General features: G+C 36.8%; 3 protein-coding genes and 1 long non-coding RNA gene across 5 annotated transcripts; all 4 read right to left on the reverse strand.

Moving 5' to 3' along the window:
* Nucleotides 1-5849: 5849 nt before the first annotated feature.
* On the reverse strand, nt 5850-6928 carry LOC113046550 (interferon alpha-17-like). The gene is made up of 5 exons (XM_026207363.1): nt 6708-6928; nt 6524-6610; nt 6246-6377; nt 6060-6161; nt 5850-5945 (listed from the first exon to the last, which is right to left on the reverse strand). The coding sequence occupies exons 1-5, from the start codon at nt 6831-6833 to the stop codon at nt 5850-5852; spliced, it is 543 nt and encodes a 180-aa protein (XP_026063148.1). The 5' UTR covers nt 6834-6928.
* Nucleotides 6929-9397: 2469 nt separating this feature from the next.
* LOC113047618 (interferon alpha-17-like) lies at nt 9398-10686 on the reverse strand. Its single transcript, XM_026208981.1, has 5 exons — nt 10316-10686; nt 10132-10218; nt 9869-10000; nt 9683-9784; nt 9398-9568 (listed from the first exon to the last, which is right to left on the reverse strand). Exons 1-5 carry the CDS (start codon nt 10439-10441, stop codon nt 9473-9475), a joined length of 543 nt encoding a protein of 180 aa, XP_026064766.1. The 5' UTR covers nt 10442-10686; the 3' UTR covers nt 9398-9472.
* An 8632-nt stretch (nt 10687-19318) lies between these two features.
* LOC113047619 (uncharacterized) lies at nt 19319-19755 on the reverse strand. Its single transcript, XR_003276321.1, has 3 exons — nt 19669-19755; nt 19485-19571; nt 19319-19353 (listed from the first exon to the last, which is right to left on the reverse strand). It is a non-coding gene; the product is annotated as an uncharacterized LOC113047619 (long non-coding RNA).
* A 2923-nt stretch (nt 19756-22678) lies between these two features.
* Nucleotides 22679-25626, reverse strand: ifnphi1 (interferon phi 1). 2 transcript variants are annotated; one of them, XM_026207595.1, is made up of 6 exons: nt 25529-25626; nt 24954-25011; nt 24359-24430; nt 23895-24050; nt 23537-23629; nt 22679-23330 (listed from the first exon to the last, which is right to left on the reverse strand). In XM_026207595.1, exons 2-6 carry the CDS (start codon nt 24954-24956, stop codon nt 23232-23234), a joined length of 423 nt encoding a protein of 140 aa, XP_026063380.1. In that variant the 5' UTR covers nt 24957-25011; nt 25529-25626; the 3' UTR covers nt 22679-23231. The 2 variants fall into 2 exon arrangements, with proteins under 2 accessions (XP_026063380.1, XP_026063378.1); XM_026207593.1 differs by lacking the exon at nt 25529-25626 and having other exon boundaries at nt 24954-25337.
* Between the last annotated feature and the right edge of the window lie 1684 nt (nt 25627-27310).

The raw sequence follows: 27310 nt of genomic DNA on the forward strand, positions 1-27310 counted from the left end.
ATGCTTATTGCTCATGACCTCTTCACCTCTTTCCTATGTAGATGATAATTTTGAATGAACTGCTGTCCAGCCAGACAACAGAGTTCTTGGACCTAGTTTTAAACCCAAGCTTAAATACTGAGAAGATGGATATACTTCCTCTTAAATCATCTGCCCTGCTGTACAACTTGTCCACTTGACCGCCACACTGACATGGAATGGATTTCTACTTCCAGAATGTAATGTGTAACAACCAAGGTACTTTGTCATTACTGCCTACTCAGGGGATTACACTTTGCGCAAGCTTCTCATTGGTTGTCACCTCAAACCTCTGGACACCATGATCTTCTTTTTTGTCAAACTGACAAGGACAGTAGTGCGCAAACAGACCTAAATTGGTTGGTTTAAGTCCATGAAAGGATGCATTAAATCTTTAGCTGGCCAACTTGAACATAATGAAGCACTATACCAATGAAGTGTCCTTAGATTTTAGACCGGTACTGTTGTTTTAAGTATTGTCTAAAAGCTGTGCATAAATATTTTTATACATAAATCATGATCCATCCATAGCATAATTTTTTTTTTGTTTTTTTTTTTTTTTAAATTTGCAAAGTTTTTGCACTAACTTTGTTTGCTCTCAGATGAGAATGCACCTCTACAAAACAAGGAGAGGTTGATATTCATTATGAATCTGGCAAGAATTTTGTGCGAACTTTATGCACTAAAAAATTATTAGTGACTGTGGCCTTATATCTTTTGATCTGTTTCCATTATGTTCTGTGCTGGTCAGTTCTCCCCAAGGGAGTTAATGATTGTATCTAGTACTTCTAATGGTTTCTCACAATGGATTGTACCAATGTTGATGGATATTTCATGCTGTTTTTCTTGAACTTCTTAAGCCCGAAACACACTGCATGATTTCATTATTTCTCTAAGAGCACTGCATGTCACACTATGTGACATGGATCTAATAAACTTGGCTACGATGTGTGTAGACTGTACGATGATGACCCCGATGCATTGCGATGATCATGCTGAATTTGACACTTGTCAGAAAACTATCATAGGCCGATTAGGAGCCAGGATCACTGAAATCTCCAAGATTGTTTCACGATGCCAATCATTTGTCTGGGACAGCTGAAAATCGTGCAGTGTTTCGGACTTGAAAGGGGGTAGTTCAGCAAAAAGTGAGAGAATTTTGGCTAAATTGTTCCTTCAGGCAGAGGCTTATCACTCAGAGCATGACGGTTTGCAGTCAGGAGTGGGAATGTCATTTGTAATAGGCCTATGTGGAGATACAATTAGGTGCATGATATGATCATTGTTGATGCACTCTCTACCTTACTTTGTGCTAAATTTCAACCAAGTTAGGAACTGAAGAGATTACTATATTTGGCTCTCTTGACTCAGACAAGGTTAAAATCATCAGTTTAGTGTAAATTAGCAATATTGTGTGTTTTCATGTCTCTTGATGGTAGTGACAACTTGAGTGTTTGGAAGAGGTTTGTTTGAACAGAACACTGGTTTTGTTTAATTTGGCACCCAAAATGTGACGAGCACAATAATGCTGTTGTGACTCTTATCTTATCTTCATAACAGGAAGGAAACTCGGCCGCTTGTAATTTTTTAGTAAAACTTAAGTTCTTAAGTTCATTTGATCAGTTGACAAACCCTGTCCCCTACAGGTTTTTGCTAAATTGTGCTGCCTTCTTAGTTATTTAGATTTTTGTAAAGAAAAGTTGACAACCACTGTTTGTATGATGTTGCAGACCTGCCGCATTTTGCGTACCTGCTACACATTTTCACCTTATAATAGTGATAGTGAAGTGACATTCAGCCAAGTATGGTGACCCATACTCAGAATTTGTGCTCTGCATTTAACCCATCCGAAATGCACACACACAGAGCAGTGAACACACGCACACACACACTGTGAGCACACACCCGGAGCAGTGGGCAGCCATTTATTCTGCGGCGCCCGGGGAGCAGTTGGGGGTTCGATGCCTTGCTCAAGGGCACCTAGGTCGTGGTATTGAAGGTGGAGAGAGAGCTGTTCATGCACTCCCCCCACCCACAATTCCGTCCGGCCCGAGACTAGAACTCACAACCCTTCGATTGGGAGTCCAACCCTCTAACCATTAGGCCACGACTTCCCCCAGCATGCTGGTGCGATTTGTCACTCTAAACTACGCAAAAAATCTAGTGACACCTCACTACTCCACGCGCAGTATTCAAAACAAGCAACAGAAAAAGGTGGAGTTCAAACAATCATAGCGGGGTTTTTTTGTTTTGCATTTCAGTAATTTCTGCTTTTTATTTCTCTCCTAGTAGCCTATAGTTTATAGTTTCAAATCAATGCGGCTTGTGCTTGCTTCTCTCTGACAGAAAGGCTGCGTGTGAGGCTGAAAGAGACGCACTGTTTAATGTGTTTGGAATGTGCTGTTTTCCTTAATGCATAATGTACATTTCACAGGTATATTATCCATCTGTAAATGTAAAAAACAAAACAATGGAAAATTTCCATTTTGCTGTCAGAAGTGCATGAGTTTCTGCTTTAGCGATTCTCCGCTTATCTCCACAGATTTAATATAGAACAAGCGCAGTTTTGTTGAAATATTTGTAGTTGACAATAAATGTGACGCATGTAGAATTGTAAACCTACAAGGAAGTGTATTTGTATAAAAGCACTAAATGTAAAGTGTAATGGGGTTAATCAGAATGGCCTTTTTACTCAATAAATCTGTGATTTTATTTTCATTTTTAGTTTAGTAACTTTAACTTCTGCTTTAAACATTTTTTTATTTTATTTTTTATTTTTAGATTGCAATGTTACAATGTAATGTTATTTTAACCCAATTTTTGGACGTAATGCTACATTCACTGTAGGCAATTTTTTTAATCCAAAATACCAAGAGATATAGGCTACCGTACAGCGCAAATCAGCCAAAAAATATGTAGATATGAATTTTGCTCATATTGCCCAGCCCTGTGCAGAGGTGTAGTGGAGTTTTAATGAAAGTGTTGGTTTTTTTTTTTTTTTTTTTTTTTTTTCTTCTTAATTAACCCATATCCCCCTGCACGCCTGACCACCCGCCACGCTGATGGTACTCAAAAATAAAAAAGTCCAAGGTTGGCAGGTCTGAATTTGTTAAATATTTAAGGTAATATGAGTGTATTTACTGAAAAAAAAAAAAAAAAAAAAATTGGATGAATGCAATTCTGTTTGTTATTTGTTTGTTTCATAACACAACATGTTGCTGTTATCACACACAGCCTGAATGTTTGTTGTGAACTAATAAACTTATATGATCTAAATCCATTTTGCTGTGTATTTATATTGCACTAGAAGTTGTGTAGTATAGGCAAACAAGCATCAATTATTTTAACAGGCTTGTCTCAAGTCATGTATGCTATAGTATATACAAGTAGAAGTTACAGAAAAGATATTAATGCAAATATTAATGCAAAATGTAATTCTGTAGATAGATAAATTTTCTGAACAATACTGTATACATTTACCTTTACTTTTACTCTCAATACCTTAGGTATTTTGCAAGATAATACTTTTACTTAACGAATAGTTCAGCCAAAAATTAAAGTTCTGTAATCATTTACTCACCCTCAAGTTGTTCCAGGTTTGGAATTTACATTTTTGGGTGCTCTATTCCTTTAACTAAGGTTTTAAATTTGACTAGTAGTTTTCCCCAATATGGTAGTTACTAAATGTAGTTTACTAAAGTATGTCAATATTTCTTCTGCTGATTACATCGTCATAACTCTAAACAGACCCCTGTACTGCAGGATAAAGCTGAATGTGCCAGTGCTGGACAGGTTTTAATGGTTTTGGGCTGAGCAGGGAGACCCTGACAGTGCTGCTGGATCTTCTGAGAAGTGAATGGGTGCCACAATCCAGACCCTGGTGTTTCTCTTCTGTCTGTCAGTGGTACATCATACAGAGTGGTCTCCAGAGAGTTTGACGTGCCTCGTTCCACTGTCCACCATTGTCCTCCGAGTCTCTGAGGAGGTGCTGGGCTTTCACCAAGAGATTCACCTCCTGTCCCCAGAACACATGGAGGCAGGGCTGGGCTTAAAACGGATGTTTTTCTGATATTAAACCTAAGCTTGTAAATAGTTGTAAAAAGAACTTTCAGTAATGTATAGCACAATTTTTTTAAATATGTAAAAAAAAAAATATATATATATATATATATATATATATATTTATTTATTATATTATATTATATTATATTTATTATGTTTACAGGACAAAAAAAAAACAAATGTATAGAAGAAAGTTTTGGAAAGAATTAAAAGCTGCATGAAAACAATTACAATGTACATTGTTTCTTCTCTTTTATTTGCACGTGAATATGCAAAACAAGTACTCAAAGTACTCCGGCTCATTTACAAATAAATTACTCTACAAAAATGAATAATTAACTTATTTCATTTTTTACTTGCATAACAAAAACAAACTACAGAAATTAGGTTGTTTCATTGACAATATGTCATTTAAAAAAAGATGTGATCGAGAATGGCTAAAAAAGTAATGTATTTGTTAAGCATTCTCTCCCTGCTTTCCTCTTTGCTGTCCCCGAGTAGCTTCACCAGCTTCCACTCACTCCTTCACCTGTCCCAGGACACTCTTCTCACCTTTGTTCACCCCCCAGAGCCGTGTGAGACACCTTTTCAATGGATGCACTTTATATTTACTTCTCATGGACCAATGCAGTGCAAACCCCCCTGGCATCAAACGGCTTGAAAGATCAAAGACAATTTTTTAAATAACTCCAACCAAATTTGTCCGAAAGAAGAAAGTCATATACACCTAGGATGAATTCAGGGTGAGTAATTTATGGCTTAATTTTCATTTTTGCCTGAACTAATCCTTTTAATAATCATCAGGAAGTTGTTTGGTAAAAAATTTTTTAGCAGGCATCTTCTGTTTCAGATTTTTGTATTACATCACATATAGTGAGTGGATTCATGGCAGCATTGATAAAGCACAACTCCCTCACACCTTCAGCACTCATTCATCCCTATATAAAAGCTTTACTACCACTGAACGTCACTGTGGCTACTGAGCACTTCTCACTGTACTCCTCCTCCAGCAAGACCAGAACATGTTGGATGCATTTGGATCCGAAAGATTTCCTTGGTCTCTTGAGACCAAAGTATGGATTCCCTGAAGTCTCTATTTTGTAAATATGAGCCTTGGAAGAAATTAAATTATTTTATTTTTCTTAGGTTAGTGGTGACAACAACCATGCGGCTCTTCTGCAGGCTGCATCATTCTCTGTGATGAAGTGTCACTCTTTTACCCCTCTCATTCCACATTATCAGGAAGGCTATTCCAGAGTTTGGGAGCCAAATGCAAAAAAGCTCTACCTCCTTTAGCAAAGTCCACTAAAGGATGTAGAGCTTTTTCACATTTGGCTCCCAAACACTGGAATAGCCTTCCTGATAATGTTCGGGGGTTCAGACACACTCTCTCTTTTTAAAGCTAGATTAAAAATAAATCTCTTTCGCCAAGCATTCGAATAATGTATATCTTAAATTGTGAGTGTAGTTGCATCTGATCAAATGTGCATTATTATTCATTATCTTTGGTTAAACTAATTAATTTTACTTGGTTGGAACAGCAGCTATGCTAATAATGTCTCTGTTTGTTTCTCTGTTTTATCTTGTAAATTATACTCAGATAAGTTCTTCAGTGTCTTCAGTTTTATTGAGTGTTCAGTATAATCATCTTACATAATCATAATTACACAAATTAATCAATCAGATAAATAAATACATAAATAAATAATCAAATAAATAAATAATCAAATACATTTAATAAATAAATAAATAAATCTACGACCAACTACTCAGAATAATTTACAGAATGACGTCAGGTTAAGCGTGAGATTAAGAACAAGCAGGAGCTCCTTTCGAACCACCTCCCACGCGCACACACTGTAGTCCTGAAAGAGGAGAAAAGAAGCAATTATTCATAACCCATGGGCTTGAATGACAATATTTTGTTAGAGTGATATGTAAACCATATTTTACGCATGCTGTACAATGAGGTCTGGTACCTTGTTTCTGAGGAGAGAGGCCAGTTTATCAAAGTAGGTTTTCAGAGCATCTCCTGTTGTGGGAAGATCATCCACGGGTCGCTCGTGCTTTCTCCCCATAATCTACACACGGTTGAGAAATGTGAGATTACAGGCATGTTCATATATTCTTCTGTGAAATTATATGAAAATATATGATTCCCTTACACATAAACGATAAACTATGTTCTGGAAATCCTCCACTTTCTTCTGGTTCCAGGATTCTGGATGACTGTCGTTAGCAAACAGGTAGTCAATGTGCTCCATGATTTTATACCCTGCCTTTGCTACACCAATGTTCTGCAAAGAAACATATATAACATAGAAAACATTATATACCCGCTCTCCTTCATCATTCTGGGTTCTAGCAAGTATCCTAGTATTCAGCAGATACATTTAGACAATCTAATGATGGAAAGACTAGTCTTGATGTGTTGCTAGTTCACCTGATTGGAGTCGTTTGATTGCAGTGCAGATGTCGGGAAGCTTATTTTAACATTTTCTTTTAAACATTCACGAGGAAAAAGCCCTCCCTGTAAGAAAAGACACGACACAGGTTAAGATATAGTTTAATATGTATACAGGTAAAGGAATGAAAAGCAACCAAAGATAAATAAATAAATAACTTACCATATTCTCAAGTAGACTGTGAGTTGTTTCCACGAGATCCATCTGCTTGCATTTTGTTGGCATTGAACAAATTTGGGCGAAAAACAGAAACGGACACAGCAGAGCGATACATTTCCAAAGTGCCATTGTAGATGTGTGAGACAAGAAAACACAAAGATCAGAAAAAGTGCTGAAAGTCAAAAAACTAAAGAGCTGTCAAATACTCGGTAACAGAATCTCCTGATATTACTGAAGACATGGACCAAAATTATCAGTTTTATACTGAATCTGAATGATGAATGAAAATTAAATCAGGACTTTTTTTTTTTTTTTTTGTAAACGGCATTGCGCCTCTCTTTCACTTTCAGCCAGAAAGTGTTCATGACGTTTAATTCTGAACAATATATTTCATTTTCTGAAACCTGTCGATCTTCGTTTTGTGAAATGCTTTGAGGGAAAAGTGTGATTATGTTTTATTTATTTAATATAAATGCCATGTTTCGATCGTTTGTTATTTGTTATATAATGCGTCTATCGAGTACGATGTTGTCCTAAATAATCTTGTATCTAAATAATCTCAAGTGTCAATTAATTCGTTTTTTGGAAATAAATATGATTACTTTAGATATTTCTTGTGAGTCAAACAAACAAAAACTGTAGCAAAATAATGGGAGAAAGTTTGCGAGTCTCACAAGAACAAAATAATAACAACAATAATAACAATAACAATAATAATAATAATAATAAAAAGATAGCGTTTTTGCCTTGAATGTCTAAATGATTTAACTGTCTATGAATTACTATAAACCACAGTATTTTCATGACTCTGATTAAACATTGGTAAAGATCTGTCCTCAGTGTTTTCACTTTTCGTTCGCAACTCGATACTCGAAAGTCCCAACTCTTTTTATGAATGAACGGTTGGTTTTTTTCTTTCTTTCATAAAACTGATAAGAGGAAATCATTTTTAATTATTATTATCACAACCTGAGGGTCTGGAGGAGGGTTTATTTTAACAGAATACTGGTTATTTTGTTTGATTTAGCCCACAAAATGTGACGAGCACAATAATGCTGTTGTGACTCTTATCTTCATAACAGAAAGGAAACTCGGCCGCTTGTAATTTTTTAGTAAAACTTAATTTCTTAAGAAGTTCATTTGATCAGTTGACAACCCCTGTCTCCTACAGGTTTTTGCTAAATTGTTCCGCCTTTTGCTTATTTATTTAGAATTCAGTAAAGAAAAGTTGACAAGCACTGTTTGTATGAAGTTGTTAAGCATTTAAGTAAATATTAGTACATTTAATGTTATAAAAGAGATATATGAAAGCAATTCTGTGATGGTACATATTCAGCTATCACACAGCCTGAAAGTTGTGAACTAATAAACTTACATGATCTAAATCCATTTTGCTGTGTATTTATATTGCACTAGAAGTTGTGTAGTAGGCAAACAAGCATCAATTATTTTAACAGGCTTGTTATATGCTATAGTATATACAAGCAGAAGTTACAGAAAAGACAAAATATATCATAACTTACTGCAATTCTTCAGTATAGAGATTAATGCCTCATCTGAATAACGCTCCTTTTTACAGGGGCTGGTTTAATCTTCATCGAAAGGTTGCCTATTTTTACAATGAAGTCTGATTCATTATACTACAGCTGTCCCAAAATTGAGTGTGCACACCTAAAGGACCAGGCCTCCGAAGTGCATGAAGGATGCTCCGCCTTCGCAGGATTTCCATGATTTGACTCCAGAGTTTCCCGATTCGTGCTCTGTTGCTAGTTACAGTGTAAGAGGAGAGCTGAAGAGAGCACAGTCCTGCCAGGATAGGTGGATCCCGAATTGATGAGAATTGTTTTTATGTTTTTATTGGAGGAGACGGTGATGTACCTCAGGCTTGGCAAGAACAAGGCCAGGTAAGTTACACTGGTTTACAACTTTAAATGTAGGAATTGGCTTGGAGCTTACTTGAATAATGAAAAACTACAAAATACACACACACACACCCACACACACACACACACACACACACACACACACACACATAGCAGTACAAATGCTGAGTGATATCTTACAAAGGTGCGGTTTTATATAGTTTATCGTCTTGACTATGGTTTTCATATGTAGACAGATTAGCAAATATATATATATATATATATATATATATATATATATATATATATATATATATATATATATATATATATTGATATATATATTGATATATATTGACGGAAAGTATAGGCTGTACGCTTTCTTCTTTCTACCTTTTCAAACACACAAAAACTTTAGTCTTTACAGACATAGTGTTTGAGTAAAGTTGTACTACTATTCAAAACAGAAATGGGCTATTAAGTGACTGGTGTATGGTATCTGCTCTGCCATACAGAAACACTGCCCCTGCTCCGAAGTGTGATTCGAAACACCTATGTCAAATTTATTACACATTTAAGCGACAATGGCCTAAAATAAACTTTGGAACATAAAAGAGGATAATTTGAGAAACATCTCAGTATTTATTCTTCAAAGTCAACCAAAACAACTTTGTTACCAACAGTTTTCAAAATGTCTTCTTTTATGTTCCACAAAAGAAAGTCTTTTGTCTCACACAAAATATATAGTTTATTTCATAAAAATACATATGTAAATTACAAAAACAAAGTTACACAAATTAATCAATCAGATAAATAAATAAATAAATAGGTACATAAATAATCAAATAAATAAATAAATAATCAAATACATTTAATAAATAAATAAATAAATCTACGACCAACTACTCAGAATAATTTACAGAATGACGTCAGGTTAAGCGTGAGTTTAAGAACAAGCAGGAGCTCCTTTCGAACCACCTCCCACGCGCACACACTGTAGTCCTGAAAGAGGAGAAAAGAAGCAATTATTCATAACCCATGGGCTTGAATGACAATATTTTGTTAGAGTGATATGTAAACCATATTTTACGCATGCTGTACAATGAGGTCTGGTACCTTGTTTCTGAGGAGAGAGGCCAGTTTATCAAAGTAGGTTTTCAGAGCATCTCCTGTTGTGGGAAGATCATCCACGGGTCGCTCGTGCTTTCTCCCCATAATCTACACACGGTTGAGAAATGTGAGATTACAGGCATGTTCATATATTCTTCTGTGAAATTATATGAAAATATATGATTCCCTTACACATAAACGATAAACTATGTTCTGGAAATCCTCCACTTTCTTCTGGTTCCAGGATTCTGGATGACTGTCGTTAGCAAACAGGTAGTCAATGTGCTCCATGATTTTATACCCTGCCTTTGCTACACCAATGTTCTGCAAAGAAACATATATAACATAGAAAACATTATATACCCGCTCTCCTTCATCATTCTGGGTTCTAGCGAGTATCCTAGTATTCAATCTAATATGATGGAAAGACTAGTCTTGATGTGTTGCTAGTTCACCTGATTGGAGTCGTTTGATTGCAGTGCAGATGTCGGGAAGCTTATTTTAACATTTTCTTTTAAACATTCACGAGGAAAAAGCCCTCCCTGTAAGAAAAGACACGACACAGGTTAAGATATAGTTTAATGTGTATACAGGTAAAGGAATGAAAAGCAACCAAAGATAAATAAATAAATAACTTACCATATTCTCAAGTAGACTGTGAGTTGTTTCCACGAGATCCATCTGCTTGCATTTTGTTGGCATTGAACAAATTTGGGCGAAAAACAGAAACGGACACAGCAGAGCGATACATTTCCAAAGTGCCATTGTAGATGTGTGAGACAAGAAAACACAAAGATCAGAAAAAGTGCTGAAAGTCAAAAATTAAAGAGCTGTCAAATACTCGGTAACAGAATCTCCTGATATTACTGAAGACATGGACGAAAATTATCCGTTTTATACTGAATCTGATGAATGGTGAATGATGAATGGAAAATAAAATCTTGAGTTTTTCTTTTGTAAACGACATTGAACTCACTTTACTCTTTTCCATCTGCGCCTCACTTTCTATTTCTGTGGTTAATGAGGATCTATCTATCTATCTATCTATCTATCTATCTATCTATCTATCTATCTATCTATCTATCTATCTATTGTATTTTTGTTATACTAATGCGTCTAACATTGTCTTTTATCAAATATGACGTTGTTCTAAATAATGTTGTATCTAAATAATCTAAAGTATCTTATAAAAAACGATAACTGGTTTGGTCTATTTACAATTAATTCGTTTTTTTTTGGGGGGGGGGTATAAATATGATTACTTTGGATATTTATTATGAGTCAAACACACAAAAACCGTATATAATGGGAGAAAGCTTGCGAGTTTCACTTTGAAGATCACTGAATATATATATATATATATAAATTTCACAAGAGACAATCATTTTCTCAGACAGCTGGAAAGCGAAGCTCCCATTCGAGGTGTTGCGCCTTCATCACAAGCGAATCATTATTACCAGCTCCTCACCGCAGCTCACTTCCCATGCACACAACCACACGAGCGTGAAGGCAACACCCAGGTCGATTCAGCGCTTGAGTTCCACTCATAACTAATAATGAGCTGGCGCAATATTAATAATACCTACACCGTCATCATTAATATTGGAATATTCCGTCTTTACCATTGTTCATAAGGGCAATTACCTGAAATTAGCTATAGGCTATTATATTCATTTAGCCTCTGCTGTCGATTGTATCTGGAAAAAATAAACAAAGTGAGTAGGCCTATAATTATATGCTCATTATGGAACTGAGACCAAGACCAACTGTCTTTAAAAAAAATTCCTTTAAATGCATCATCATCATATCATCATATCATCATGGAACTGCACAACCATATGCGGTAGTTACAAAAGTTGAACCTATGTAACAGTAAAATGAAAGATATTATGATTGCTTTGTTGAAATGCATTTTCACTGAAATCTTCTGAATCAGATGGTTGGCGCACAGTACAGAAAAGAATGACAATATGGCCTAATGTGACTATTAAACTTCAAAAGTCTATGATTTCACTAAAAGGATATGAGCGTTTCAAAGTCAAAGGCAACACGAGTGTTTTGAATGTCGTCGTATCTCTAATAGGAAATGTTTGTCTTCAGACTGTCTTTTCAGTGGCATTTTCAGTTTTTAATAAGCTTGTCTGCTGTTTTTGTTCAGGCAAATGCAAAAATCGACCCATAATTTTACTCTGCAAACACAGTTGTAAATAGCTAATATGCCCTAATATGCATTCTAAAAATGCTAAACAAACAAGACATTAGGATATATTTATCAATGTATGTTTGTAAAAGTAATATAATTGATAGTTTTGCCTCACCCCTTTTCCTGCTGTGCTAAATCACACTAAAAGGGTTCACTGGCTTACCAGTTGTGCTATTTGTTTTTGTGAAAACCAGCAGCCTGATTTTTTAGCCTCTTAGCACTCTAAATGTACGAAGACTCTAAATTTATGCCTTAAGGCTGGTTCACACGGCAGGATAATTGGGCCGATTTTAGCCCCGATTCAGCCCTTCCGACAATCTTAGGATGCTCCGATTATCGTAAAATAATCTGATCAAATATTCCTGCCGTGTGTGGTGTGTTAAGACTAATCTCCTCTGCTCGGAAGAATGTCGGGACCGCTCCGATCTCAAATCGGGGATATCCAACATGTTGGATTTATTTTGCCCGATTTCTTCTCGTGTGTGGTGTCCCCCGAGGACAAACAATCACGCAGCCTGTGGACTGTGGCGTGTAGCCAATCAGAAAGCGAGGTGACGAGGCAGTGATAGTACCGGGAAACAAAATCAAAACAGCCGGCGTATATAATATGACAAATACAAATAAAGTCGATGGGCATAACTACATCCACAACTGCAGTCCACCAGAGTACATGGAAACTAATATATGAACGTTTATTTCAACGGTTATTAATCTGTGTAGTACGTAACAACATTTCTATGAGATAAAACAACAACTTATCTCCATATCATGATATAGCAAGTATAGTCCATGCTCGCGTCGTCTCCACCTCTTTGACCATCGCCTTTTCTTATTTTTCTTATGTTTTTTTCCCCGTTAAAAACAAAGCACAAACAATGGCCACTGCATCCTCTTTGTCCGCCATGATTGTTTACTCTAAAGTCACGTTTGATCTCGAGGGATTTTGCGAGATTTCCCGTCTGACCTGGGAATGCTCGGGAGTCAAATCGGTTCGTGTGTGATGTGTTGATATTGCTGTGTGGCTGCACACCACACACGGAGCGACCAAAACTGTTAGACCCGTGATTTTTTATCGCCGTGTGTGGGGTCTCTCAGGTTTGGAAAATCTGCCGACAATTTTAAAATCGTCCCGTGTGAACCAGGCCTTAACTAGATGTGTGTGTGTGTGAGTGAGAGAGAGAGAGAGAGAGAGAGAGAGAGAGAGAGACCTTGAGCCTATAAAAAAAAGAAAAAAGTGCTTTCCAATAAGAAGCACTTCAAAAACTCATATACAGGTCCTTCTCAAAAAATTAGCATATTTATTCCATAATGTAATGATAAAAAATTGTAAGACACAGAAAGAAATTTCTGAACGAATAGGCTGTTCCCAGAGTGCTGTATCAAGGCACCTCAGTGGGAAGTCTGTGGGAAGGAAAAAGTGTGGCAAAAAACGCTGCACAACGAGAAGAGGTGACCGGACCCTGAGGAAGATAGTGGAGAAGGACCGATTCCAGACCTTGGGGGACCTGCGGAAGCAGTGGACTGAGTCTGGAGTAGAAACATCCAGAGCCACCGTGCACAGGCGTGTGCAGGAAATGGGCTACAGAGAAGCAGCACTGGACTGTTGCTCAGTGGTCCAAAGTACTTTTTTCGGATGAAAGCAAATTTTGCATGTCATACGGAAATCAAGGTGCCAGAGTCTGGAGGAAGACTGGGGAAAAGGAAATGCCAAAATGCCTGAAGTCCAGTGTCAAGTACCCACAGTCAGTGATGGTCTGGGGTGCCATGTCAGCTGCTGGTGTTGCTCCACTGTGTTTTATCAAGGGCAGGGTCAATGCAGCTAGCTATCAGGAGATTTTGGAGCACTTCATGCTTCCATCTGCTGAAAAGCTTTATGGAGATGAAGATTTCGTTTTTCAGCACGACCTGGCACCTGCTCACAGTGCCAAAACCACTGGTAAATGATTTACTGACCATGGTATTACTGTGCTCAATTGGCCTGCCAACTCTCCTGACCTGAACCCCATAGAGAATCTGTGGGATATTGTGAAGAGAAAGTTGAGAGACGCAAGACCCAACACTCTGGATGAGCTTAAGGTCACTATCGATGCATCCTGGGCCTCCATAACACCTCAGCAGTGCCACACGCTGATTGCCTCCACGCCACGCCGCATTGAAGCAGTCGTTTCTGCAAAAGGATTCCCGACCAAGTATTGAGTGCATAACTGAACATAATTATTTGAAGGTTGACTTTTTTTGTATTAAAAACACTTTTCTTTTATTGGTCGGATGAAATATGTTAATTTTTTTGAAATAGGAATTTTGGTTTTCATGAGCTGTATGCCGAAATCATCAGTATTAAAACAATAAAAGACCTGATATATTTCAGTTGGTGTGCAATGAATCTAAAATATATGAAAGTTAAATTTTAATCATTACATTATGGAAAATAATGAACTGTTATCACAATATGCTAATTTTTTGAGAAGGACCTGTAGGATCTTTTCCTCATTTATATTATCATAATATATTTTCCATGGTGTCTTCATGTACACCAATATGTAATGCAGCTGCTGGGCAGTCAAACTTGGTTGTGGAGTAAATGAAGACACTATGGAAAATATATTATGATAATAAATGACCTATTCAAAGGCCAGTGCAGACATACTGCCAGTTAGTGATATATGTTTGGGTATGAGTTTGTTTTTCCGTGTTTTTCCGGGAAAAAACGGTACAGACTATCTTTCTCTTAGAAATATAATAAAACTAAAGACTTTTTGGAATTATGAAGATGCAGTACTACTCTATAGGTACTCAAGATTAACAGGATATTGAGTGAAAACAAGCATTTCACCCCCCCCTATAAATTATTAAGCAGTGTACCATGTAGGTTTTCCCCCCTTGTATTTTTTTCTGGTGACCACTGGAAGGTGCTGTGGGTTATTTATTGTTTTCTTGGTTTTCTTACTTGACATGATGTGTTGCAAAGCGAAAGTAAAAGTGTCATGCAAGTTTCTTGCATTCTAACAGGAAAGAGGTCCATGTCTTTGTTCAAAATCAAGGCTACTTTATAAACAACAAATAACTGAAGCAGAATTCTCAAGCCATCGATATCAACCAATACAGCACCACCGCCATGGACAGCAATTGGTAACGTGGCATGTAAGAAGGTATATTTTAAGCAACCTCTTAAGGTATAGCTCGGGGAACAGGCCTGGAAATGCTACACCTTAAGTTAAGGCATTAGAGTCTTCGAAGAAAAAGAAAATACATGGAAGTCAGGTTGAAAATGGCTGGTATGTATCTAATGTAGCTTGAAAAACAATTATTTTGTTCTTTGCTCTTTGCAGATATTTCTTTCATTCTTTATCTTAATTAATCTTATGCACTCCTGCATCACATTTATGAATAGGCTTCTTCTGTCACGCTGTCTAATCTCTGTTTCCCTGGGTGTCCACTAATGGGCTCACTTCCCCTTAGGCACTATACCGTAGGCACTAGAATTCCTCTAGTCTGGTCCTGTCTTCACAGTTATTGCACTCCTGTTAATTGCACCAGGTTCAGGAAATCTATTGTCATTATTGTCCTTATAAATACCAGTCTTTCCCTGTTGTTTGCTTGGAGTCCTTACCCTTCGTATGTCCAGTGTTCTCGTCCTCCGAGATTCCTCATATTCTGAGTTCCCGTTCCATTCCCTTTACCTATTCCTTTCTTGTTTGTTTGCTCGTTTTGTTTGGAGTGCATTCTGGTTTTGACCCTGGCTTGTTTTTGACCTTAATTTTGGATCACCCCTAAATAAAGTATACCTGCTTTTGGATCTCTCTCTCTCCTGTGTCTCTCTGGGCAACGACTGTCACAGAAGGACTCCATCACTGAGATCCAGCGGTATGTCTTTTCATGTTTCCTCCCCAGCCACCGAGCGGGGTAGGAATGGTTTTGAGGGGACCCGCCTGGTGGTTTTCCATGGGACCAGGGGAGGTCGCAAAGGAGTTAGTGGTAGAGAGGAGGTTCGGCATCGCTCTCCACCCTGGGCTCGTGTGGAACGGATCGGAGCCGCTGTCTCACCAAGCGTACGTCTGCCGATCCAACGCCACTGAACGAGATGACCACCAGCCCAGCACCGTTGCATAAGATGGCCGCCAGCCCAGCGCCGCTGCGCAGAATGGCCGCCGACCCAGCACCACGAGGCAAGATGGACGCCAGCCCAGCCTCACAGCACAAGATGGCCGCCAGCCCAGAGCCACTGCGCAGAATGGCCGCTGGCCCAGCACCACTGTCCATAATGGCCGCAGGTCCAGCGACACTGCACAAGATGGCCGTCAGCCCAGCGCCACGAAGCAAGATGGACGCCAGCACAGCGCCAACACCCAAGATGGCCGCTGAGACGTTTTTGGATTATTTCTTCATGCTGTCAAAGATCCTAGAGATTCCCAGGAGTGTTCACGTCACGTCTGCCAATCCAGAGACTGTTTATGTCACGTCTGATGAGCCAGCACCACAGTACAAGATGGCCACCAACCCAGTGCCACTGCACAAGGTGGCCGCCAGCCCGGAGCCACTGCAGAGAATGGCAGCTACAGTGGGCTTTCCTGAGTTGAGCCAGGTTCCCGTTGACCTTCCAGAGTCGAGTCAAATTCTTGTTGACCCTCCAGAGTTGAGTCAGGTTCCCGTTGACCCTCCAGAGTCGAGTCACATTCCAGTTGATTCTCCAGAATCAAGTCAGATTCCTGTTGACCTTCCAGAGTCGAGTCAGGTGCCCATTGACTTTCCAGAGTTGAGTCAGGTTCCGGTTGACCCTCCAGAGTCGAGTCAGGTGCTCGTGGACCCTCCAGAGTCGAGTCAGGTGCTCGTGGACCCTCCAGAGTCGAGTCAGGTGCTCGTGGACCCTCCATAGTCGAGTCAGGTGCTCGTGGACCCTCCAGAGTTAGGGTTAGTCACCATTGACCTTCCAGAGTCAGGGTTAGTCACCGTCGACCTTCCAGAGTCAGGGTTAGTCACCGTCGACCTTCCAGAGTCAGGGTTAGTCACCGTCGACCTTCCAGAGTCAGGGTTAGTCACCGTTGACCTTCCAGAGTCAGGACTAGTCACCGTCGACCTTCCAGACTCAAGTCAAGTCATTGGTGATCTTCAAGGACAGAGTCAAGTCACTAGTGATCTTCATGAACAAAGTCAAGTCACCATTGATCTCCATGAACAAATACAAGTCACCAATAATCTTCATGAGCAGAGTCAAGTCAGCACCGATCTTCTGGAATCCAGTATAAACACCATGGGATTACCAGAATCTCGTCACTTCTCTATGGAACTACCAGAGTCTCTCCTCGCCTCTGCGGAACTTCCAGAGACTCGTCATGTCTCAGTCGAACTCTCTTAGCTCCCGACTGTTCCTGTTGTGGCCACGGAGGCTACCCTTAACATGCTCAAGTTCTATGTTCCAGACTTGCCCAACCAGACTTGTCCTCCCGTTGGTCCGGCTGCACGGATGTGGTTGTCTTCTGCTCCAGGTGTGTCCAAACTTTTGGTCTGTACTGTAACTTTGATGTTCTGTAAAATAACAAGGGAAGGGAAGATTAGGACAATTCCAAGGGCCCAGCGTGAGAGAGGGCACTCCGAGTGGGTGGGTTTCTAATGGGAACCCCCCGGACTGTGTCGTAGGGAATGCAGAATGAGATTTCTAGCAAAGGGGACTCTAAAATGTTAGCATCAGCAGCATCGTGCATATAGCGTGGTTGTGCTTTGGGTGATCCTTGAAAGTGTCCCAGTGCTAGATCCTTTCTAACGCAGTCCCCTCCACTCTCTCCCACTTGTGTGCTTTCTGTACTGTCCTGTATAAACATTTACATTTACATTTAATCATTTAAAAGATGCTTTTATCCAAAGCTACTTACAAATGAGAACAATAGAAGCAGTCAGGTCAACAAGAGAACAACAACAGTATACAAGTGCCATGACAAGTCTCAGTTAGTCTAGTACAGAGCGCCAGGTTTTTTTTTTTTTTTTTTTTAAATATGAAAGACAAGAAAAGAAGGAAAAGTCCTAGTATTAGCTGGTTAAGTGCTGGCGAAAAAGATGAGTCTTTAGATGTTTCTTGAAAATGAGTAAAGATTAAAAGCTGTTCGGACTGAGATTGGGAGGTGATTCCACCAGCTGGACACAGTCCAGGAAAAGGTCTGTGAGAGTGATTTTGAACTTCTTTGGGATGGCACCACAAGACGTTGTTCACTTGCAGAGCGCAAACTTCTGGAGGGCACATAAGATTTAACCAGTGAGTTTAGGTATGTTCACAATGTTTCACAATAACTTTGATATTGTGAAATATATTTAACTGAAAACTGAATGCAAAATAAATCACACAATATTTTCACTTTACAGTTCCGTAACGGTGGAGTTGGAAACAAAGTGGACAACACTTTTCATTAAACACTTATTTAATGTCATACAATTCACAAATTATTCACAAGCAGTGTTTTCAGAGCCCCCAGTTACACTGTTTTATGCATTACAGTGTAGTAAAATGAGTAAAATCTCAGTACATTTTTATTAAACTAAATACAATCAAAACCTATCAGAAAAGGTCAGTGAATCTTGACCAGAAGTGACAGTGCAATGTAGCAGATGAACAATTTCTTACCAATGTTTCAAGAATAAACTGGATCCTTGATGACTCTACAAGGGGAAAGAAGAAATGGTTTCCTGAAAAGTTCTTAAAAAGCAGGATCCAAACCATTGGTTCTCAAACTTTTTATACCAAGTACCACTTCATAAAATATTTATTATAATATTTACCATGGGAAATACAGTTTGAACATTAACATTACACTGTGCTTACATACAGGTAAATCTAAACTTAAAGTTTAAATTAAAATGCGTTATAACAAAAGCTAAATAACTTTACTGTACATTAACTGTACATAAATGTACAAAAAAAACCTTACTCAAAGATTAAATTAAAATGTATTAACATTAATATTTAATTTATTGATTCACCTGCATAACCACTAGAGAGGGGCCTGACTAAGATTAACCAGATTAACCAATCATGATCAAAGTAATAAAATAAAACTACCAATAGGAGTTGTTTCAGTGTGATAAAGCAGCGAAATGTATTTAGTTTTATTGTTGTTAATGGTGATAATATTTAACATATACCTTTAGATTTTAGAATAGGTATGACTAAAATGTTTTAAAATGCAATTAAAATAATAATAATGTTAAATAATTTAATATAAATAATTCAAAAGTTTGTTAACTTTTTTCAACCATTTAGCATTAAACATTTTTAACGTTGTTTCATTTAAACAACTGACCTTATTTCAATCATATTTTTTTTTTATTTGTGCTGGAAATTTTTCAACCGTTCATCTTTAAATGTTGAATAAACGTTGTTTCAACGTTGAAACCACAACTGACCTTATTTCAACCATATTTCAACGTTGAAGGTTGGTCATGTGCCGGCTGGGATGATTTTATACCCTGCCTTTGCTACACCAATGTTCTGCAAAGAAACATATATAACATAGAAAACATTATATACCCGCTCTCCTTCATCATTCTGGGTTCTAGCAAGTATCCTAGTATTCAATCTAATATGATGGAAAGACTGGTCTTGATGTGTTGCTAGTTCACCTGATTGGAGTCGTTTGATTGCAGTGCAGATGTCGGGAAGCTTATTTTAACATTTTCTTTTAAACATTCACGAGGAAAAAGCCCTCCCTGTAAGAAAAGACACGACACAGGTTAAGATATAGTTTAATATGTATACAGGTAAAGGAATGAAAAGCAACCAAAGATAAATAAATAAATAACTTACCATATTCTCAAGTAGACTGTGAGTTGTTTCCACGAGATCCATCTGCTTGCATTTTGTTGGCATTGAACAAATTTGGGCGAAAAACAGAAATGGACACAGCAGAGCGATACATTTCCAAAGTGCCATTGTAGATGTGTGAGACAAGAAAAAACAAAGATCAGAAAAAGTGCTGAAAGTCAAAAACTAAAGAGCTGTCAAATACTCGGTAACAGAATCTCCTGATATTACTGAAGACATGGACGAAAATTATCAGTTTTATACTGAATCTGAATCTGAATGATGAATGGAAATTAAATCTGTAGTTTTTCTATTGTAAACGGCATTGAACTCATTGAATCTATCTATCTATCTATCTATCTATCTATCTATCTATTTTCTGAAACCTGTCGAACTTCGTTTTGTGAAATGCTTGGAGAAAAGTGTGATTATGCTTTATTTATTTAAATGCCATGTTTCGATCGTTTGTTATTTTTGTTATATAATGCTTTTAACATTGTCTTTTATCAAATATGACGTTGTTCTAAATGATGTATCTAAATAATCTCAAGTATTTTATAAAAAACGATAACTGGTTTGGTCTATTTTCAATGAATTAGTTTTTTTTTGGGGGGGGGGGTATAAATATGATTACTTTGGATATTTATTATGAGTCAAACACACAAAAAAAGTACAATGGGAGAAATTTTGTGAGTTTCACTTTGAAGATCACTATACACACACACACACACACACCTATATAACGTTTTTGCCTTGAATGTCTAAATGATGTAACTATAAATGACTAGCCTATAAACCACAGTATTTTCATGACTCTGATTAAACATTGGTAAAGATCTGTCCTCAGTGTTTTCTCTTTTCACTCGCAACTCGAAACAATCTGGAGGGAAAGTCCCAACTCTTTTTATGAATTAACGTTTTTTTCTTCTTTTTCTTTTTCTTTTTTTTTTCTTTCAAAAATTTCACAAGAGACAATCATTTTCTCAGACAGCTGGAAAGCGAAGCTCTCATTCGAGGTGTTGCGCCTTCATCACAAGCGAATCATTATTACCAGCTCCTCACCGCAGCTCACTTCCCATGCACACAACCACACGAGCGTGAAGGCAACACCCAGGTCGATTCAGCGCTTGTGGCAGGTTGAGTTCCACTCATAACTAATAATGAGCTGGCGCAATATTAATAATACCCACACCGTCATCATTAATATTGGAATATTCCGTCTTTACCATTGTTCATAAGGGCAATTACCTGAAATTAGCTATAGGCTATTATATTCATTTAGCCTCTGCTGTCGATTGTATCTGGAAAAAAATAAACAAAGTGAGTCTTCAGACTGTCTTTTCAGTGTCATTTTCAGTTTTTAATAAGCTTGTCTGCTGTTTTTGTTCAGGCCAATGCAAAAATCGACCCATAATTTTACTCTGCAAACACAGTTGTAAATAGCTAATATGCCCTAATATGCATTCTAAAAATGCTAAACAAACAAGACATTAGGATATATTTATCAATGTATGTTTGTAAAAGTAATATAACTGATAGTTTTGCCTCACCCCTTTTCCTGCTGTGCTAAATCACACTAAAAGGGTTCACTGGCTAACCAGTTGTCCTATATTAGGGGAAGTCGTGGCCTAATGGTTAGATGGTTGGACTCCCAATCGAAGGGTTGTGAGTTCTAGTCTCGGGCTGGACGGAATTGTGGATGGGGGTAGTGCATGAACAGTTCTCTCTCCACCTTCAATACCACGACTTAGGTGCCCCTGAGCAAGGCATCGAACCCTCAACTGCTCCCCGGGCGCCGCAGCATAAATGGCTGCCCACTGCTGTGTGTGTGTGTGTGTGTGTGTGTGTGTGTGTGTGTGTGTGTGTGTGTGTGTGTGTGTGTGTGTGTGTGTGTGTGTGTGTGTGTGTGTGTGTGCGTGCACGCATGCATTTCGGATGGGGTAAAATCCGGAGCACAAATTCTGAGTATGGGTTACCATACTGAATGTCACTTCACTATACAGCACTTTTCAAATTATGCTAAATGTTATATGTGCTCCTTCTTAGATTTTATATAAAGTTTTAAGTTTGAGAACCAAGTAATCTTTTGGAAATGCACTGCATTCTCATGTTTTAATCCTTTCCCAGACTAAACTAATACACTGAAAGATAGAATAAGCACATTTAAAGAACTATACAGGGGTTTAAAAAATAGTTTTCATCGTATGGCAGTGGTGCTATATGGCACCTTAACCACCACCATTTTATGAACCTTTTTGTTTTTGTGAAAACCAGTAGCCTGATTTTTTAGCCTCTTAGCACTCTAAATGTATGCCTTAACTAGATGTGTGTGTGTGTGTGTGTGTGTGTGTATTTGTGTGTGTGTGTGTGTATGTGTGTGAGAGAGAGAGAGAGAGAGAGAGAGAGAGAGAGACCTCGAGACTATAAAAAAAGAAAAAACGTGCTTTCCAATAAGAAGCACTTCAAAAACTCATATAGGATCTTTTCCTCATTTATATTATCATAATATATTTTCCATGGCCCCTCCCTCCAAGAAGAACCTTGTGATATCCATTAGAGTGAAGCATTTGCATTACAGAAATGTCTGTATATAAGCATTTAAAAAAGGTAACACTTTATTTCAAGGTGTCATTGTTTCATCTACTCATCTACTTATAAATAACGGATAATTACATTAAAGTAACCCCAAGCCAAACCCTAATCATAACCATATACAGTATTAAGTACATGTAGACCTATTTGATTAATATTACTCGAGCTGGTAAATGTATAATTACACTGTAACAAAGACACCTTAAAACATAGTGTAACTAAAAGAAAGAAATAATTCTCTACATTTCACAAACTTTGTTCAGCCTTCAATCTTTGAAAAACCATAGACGAAGTAAGACAAGTACAATGGATTGTAAACTGTATTGGTGTGTGGAAGTCCAATGCATTTAGTAAACAATGATAAACATCTCAAGCAGTTTCAATAAATAATTTTTATTTGAAAATACAAAACATTTTGTGTCAGTTGGAACAAATAAATAACTATAAATACTATTAAATATGAAAACAATAAATATACTAGGATATCAAAAAATTGTGCACAAAGATATATAAATCGATTTCAATTTACTTAAAAAAAAAAACGATGACTCGTACCCAACATGCATGTGCATCACATGGCTGACTGACAAATAATACATGAAATGCATAGCATGTTTTTTCATTTAGTTAGCAAAATATCTGAGTATAGTTTAGGCAAAGAGGCTTCTTCTCACCTAAACCAAACAGAAAAGTTTTTACAGGTTTTTGTAAAAACATCCTTAGCTTGTTTGATCTGATAACTTCAAGTTTTCATAGGAAACACATAACATAAACTCTGCATTAAAGCCCTACCTATTGGTCAATCTAAACACGTCTAGGTTACATTCAGTGCAATTAAAAACAAACATGTAAATACACAAATACATTTATAACATTCTTCTTTTTTCAGTGTTATGTTTGTAAGACAAGTTTTTTTTTTTGTTCTGTGTAATGTATCAGACATTATTTGTTGGTCATTGTCTCTTAAACGCATATCAGAAACGTTTTTTAGTGTTGTTTGCGATGATCTCCATCCTCTGAAGGTGGCTTCTCACAGCTCTCCGGATCTGTTCCCATGCATGAGCACTATATTTCTTAAAAACATAAAAAGGAACATCATTAGCTATACCACTGACTTTGCATTTTAAATGCAAGAAAATCATTCCTTTTACTCTTCACAAAGTAACATTAACATCGCAAAAGTGCAAATACAATATGCCTCTTAAGGCAAAAATAAAGCTAATTACAGAAATCAGTCAACACATCAAGCTGTTACATCATTTTATGCAATCGAACTTACTTCTTTCTTTAAAATCTTCTTTAGAGTCCTGAAGTGCCTTTTTATCCCGATCTCGTAAGACTCCTTTTTCAATGGCTTTTGGTATTGGACCACCTAGAAAAATGCAAAAAATGTTTTTAAACAATCAGAAAAAAATAACATGAATAACAAATTAATCAAACGTAATTTTTACATTTCATATCACATATGTTCAATTGCTCTTATTAAGTTAATGATTAATAATGAATCATGTCATAACAGTGTTGAGGTTAAACGATTGAGTGGAGCCATTCAATTTAAATGAATGGACTAATTTTGATGATTCATACAATGCAATTGTGATATCAGTTTCTCCCAAGCACAAATAGCCAAGACTTACGCATTCTTTAAGCTCAGAAGACTGCCTCTGCAGGACTTCTAGGAAATATTTCACTTTTGTTAGATTCCATTGCGCTGAATTCATGTGCTCGGAGTCATCCATGAGATTGATGATGTGGTCTAAGGTCAAGACAAAAAACCTCACCTGGTCCTCCACCTGTCAGGAGACATAAGGCTATGTTTAGGCACCTGGTCCCACACAAAGAAGACTGTTGTGATGTATACAAGTTTTATAAGACTTTCACATAATTAAATTCTGATCTCATTGGAGATCTCATTTTCAAAGGTTGTGGGTTCGATTCCCAGGGAACACATGTTAGGTAAAAGATGTTAGCCTAAATTTTTGGATAAAAGCGTCAGCTCAACGCATTAAATATAATTGAAATTAATTTTCCCTATTTGTTTTGCTAGCCTTTGTTTTATTTGTGGAATGAAATGTTTGATCACAGATAAAAGTTTACAAACCTCAGCTTTCTCTGTCAAGTTGTACAGGGTCCCCGGAAAATCCACCCAGACATTCTCATGATATTGTCCACTCTATATATAGATATAAAGAAATGAGTCATTTGTAAAAAGTTCCTTATGCTGGATATTTAGCTGTTCATTCATCTGCACAAAAACTTTCTAAAGACTTTTTATAAAAATGTTAAAAACATCAATGTACAAAAAAAAAAAATGAAAACGTTGATTTACTTAATTTGAATACAGTTTAGTTCAGATTAGTTCACTGCACTTTGTCAATCAACCACATTTAATGAATTACTAACGAAGACAACTCTGACAATTAATGTAAAAAAAAAATGTTGAAACCTAATGATGGACACTTTTTTTTTTTTATTCATGCTGAAATAATCAGACTAAACGTGACAACATCCCTCAATAAGTTGAATTAACAACTTACAAAATCAATAAATCTGTTGCATAGCCTAAATAGAGTATTTACTCGAGTGTCTTAAGGGCCTTGCAGAAAAAGCCTGTGGTTGCATTGCGCAGCAGTCTAATGTCTTCTGATGAACATTTAGAAACACATCTTGAAGCTTTAAAAGTGTAGACTACTTACCATTTCCCGAAGCAGCGTCAGAGATTCGGCGCTCACAGTCCCGTATCTGTCGAGCCATCTGCAAGCAGAGCATTGACTCTGTAGAGTTAGGAATATCACACAAATATACGTCCACATTTGAGTTTGTTTCATCTTTGTATCCGTGCAGTAGTTTTCTACTCTGTCGCTCGAGAGAATGTTGCAGGGACATGGTGAAGTGTGCTGGATTTTATTCAGGAGTGTGGAAAGGGAAAACGCAACATGCAGGTATGTACTGTCCCAGTTACTTTCACTTTAGTTGTAGTGAATGCCCAGACTAGGCCTACTAAGCAAAATATATATCTGGTCTGCTATTAATAATAATAATAAAATACTTTTGAAAGCAAGATATTTTGTACATAGAAAATAAGTGAAAATAGTATATATGCCTATAGTCTAGGTTAGTTATAGTTTACTCTTTAATCGTCTTTGATTGAGCCTACTGTACACACCAGCGCAAAACGCGCAAACAAAATTACGTGTAGTTTAATACACAATATAATGTTACAAACAACTTCAGTATAAGTTAAAGCAATCTCATGGCTCAAAATAATTACCTGATTACAAAGTGTTTCAAGGTCCCTGGCGTTTCCAAACGAGAAGGGATTTTCCCCTGCTGATTACGTACAGAAGATCACTTTCTGTTTGAGACGTAATGCCTTTGCGCTTTGTTTACGCAACGTGCTGACGCAACCGCGAACAATCGCTCTCACTGGATTTCATCGCACTTTCACTTAAGTGTATAGGGTATATTTTTATATTTTTTTCACTACACAAGAAAAATGACCTGGCATTGGCGATCAGTTTATCAAAATAATATATACTTCCATCATATCTTTGTACATATATATTTTTGGTGAGACAGCTACACTTTTTTGAGGTCTTCATGTTACAGTAAACAGTATACTAATTATATGCACTTACGATATGGTCAGGGTTAGGATTAGGATTTTGTTTAAGGTTACTTGCATGCTCGTATGAATTTATTGTCATTATAACGTGTAACAAGGACACCTTAAAATAGTATAGTAATAGTAATATTAGCTACCATATTAAAAAAATAATGACAATTTTTTGTAACTAAAGTTTTTAGTTACAATTTTTTTAAATTATTATTATTATTATTGTTATTATTAGTATTAGTATTATTATTGTTGTTGTTGTTGTTGTTAGAAAATAATATATTACTACAAATTCATCAAAATCCCGTGTTTTGGAAAAATTGCATCTTAATGGCACTGACGAAATCGTAAGACAATTACAAGAAAAAAAGAAAATAAATAAACCTTTTATAAAACATTAAATTGTTAGGTGTGCAAATTTAATCAAACAAATAGAGCTTAAATTGTCTTTTTCTTTAAAACAAGACTCTTAGCAATCACATAGAACATCTAACTGGGATCTTCAAGTTCAGTGTATTTGTTTTGTTTTTAAATACATATTCGTGCCACTGTGGTTTTCTCTAGTTCGTTAATCAATTAAAACACTTTTAAGATGTAGCACCTATTTGCCTGTAGATGGCGAGATTAGCCAATGTTGCAGTTTATTTGCAGGATACTTTTTTTTATCAGCCTAACTATTTTATGCACTGCTTAAATCATTGTTGGGAAGCAAATACATAGCATTTTAAATAAATATGTTAAATAAACTTTTTCCCCTCAAAATGACAAAGTTTTCATGTTCATATTTTATGTTCTCCCACAAAGTCTGTATAGGTCATCCTACCGAATATATAGCCTAGGCCAAACATATACAGTACAGACCAAAGGTTGGGAAACATTACTATTTTTAATGTTTTTGAAAGAAGTTTCTTTTGCTCATCAAGCCTGCATTTATTTGATCAAAAATACTGAAAAAACTGTAATATTGTGTAATATTATTACAACTTAAAATAATAGTTTTCTATTTGAATATACTTTAAAAAAAAAACAATTTATTCCTGTGATGCAAATCTGAATTTTCAGCATCCTTCCTCCAGCCTTCAGTGTCACGTAACATGTAACATCAGTCTATCACATGATCATTTAGAAATCATTTCTAATATTCTGATTTATTATGAGTGTTGAAACAGTTCTGCTGTCTAATATATTTGATGAATAAAAGGTTAAAAAGAACTGCATTTATATATAAAAAAATCGAATTATATATATTTAATAATATATTTTCTTTACTATCACTTTTTATCAATTTAACACATCCTTGCTGAATAAAAGTATTGATTTTATTAAAAAAAAGAAAGAAAAAAAATTACTGACCCCAAATTACTGACCAGTAGTGTATATTACTATTACAAAATATTTATATTTTAAAAACATAGCTTCTTCTTCTTCTTCTTTTTT

The sequence above is a fragment of the Carassius auratus genome, chromosome 28 (assembly GCF_003368295.1).
Source record: "Carassius auratus strain Wakin chromosome 28, ASM336829v1, whole genome shotgun sequence".
NCBI lineage: Eukaryota > Metazoa > Chordata > Actinopteri > Cypriniformes > Cyprinidae > Carassius > Carassius auratus.

Excerpts from the sequence above, each read along its gene's own strand:
- LOC113046550 (XM_026207363.1), bottom strand. The coding sequence starts at position 6,833 with ATGGCACTTTGGAAATGTATCGCTCTGCTGTGTCCGTTTCTGTTTTTC. Across the intron at positions 6,611-6,707 it reads ACAGTCTACTTGAGAATATG|GGAGGGCTTTTTCCTCGTGA; the intron begins GTAAGTTATTTA and ends CTTTTCTTACAG. Across the intron at positions 6,162-6,245 it reads ACATAGTTTATCGTTTATGT|ATTATGGGGAGAAAGCACGA; the intron begins GTAAGGGAATCA and ends AACCGTGTGTAG.
- LOC113047618 (XM_026208981.1), bottom strand. The coding sequence starts at position 10,441 with ATGGCACTTTGGAAATGTATCGCTCTGCTGTGTCCGTTTCTGTTTTTC. Across the intron at positions 10,001-10,131 it reads AATCAAACGACTCCAATCAG|AACATTGGTGTAGCAAAGGC; the intron begins GTGAACTAGCAA and ends GTTTCTTTGCAG. Across the intron at positions 9,569-9,682 it reads CCTCTCTCCTCAGAAACAAG|GACTACAGTGTGTGCGCGTG; the intron begins GTACCAGACCTC and ends CTCCTCTTTCAG.
- ifnphi1 (XM_026207593.1), bottom strand. The coding sequence starts at position 25,085 with ATGAAACAAACTCAAATGTGGACGTATATTTGTGTGATATTCCTAACT. Across the intron at positions 24,051-24,358 it reads ACTTGACAGAGAAAGCTGAG|GTGGAGGACCAGGTGAGGTT; the intron begins GTTTGTAAACTT and ends GTCTCCTGACAG. Across the intron at positions 23,331-23,536 it reads AGAAGATTTTAAAGAAAGAA|AAATATAGTGCTCATGCATG; the intron begins GTAAGTTCGATT and ends TATGTTTTTAAG.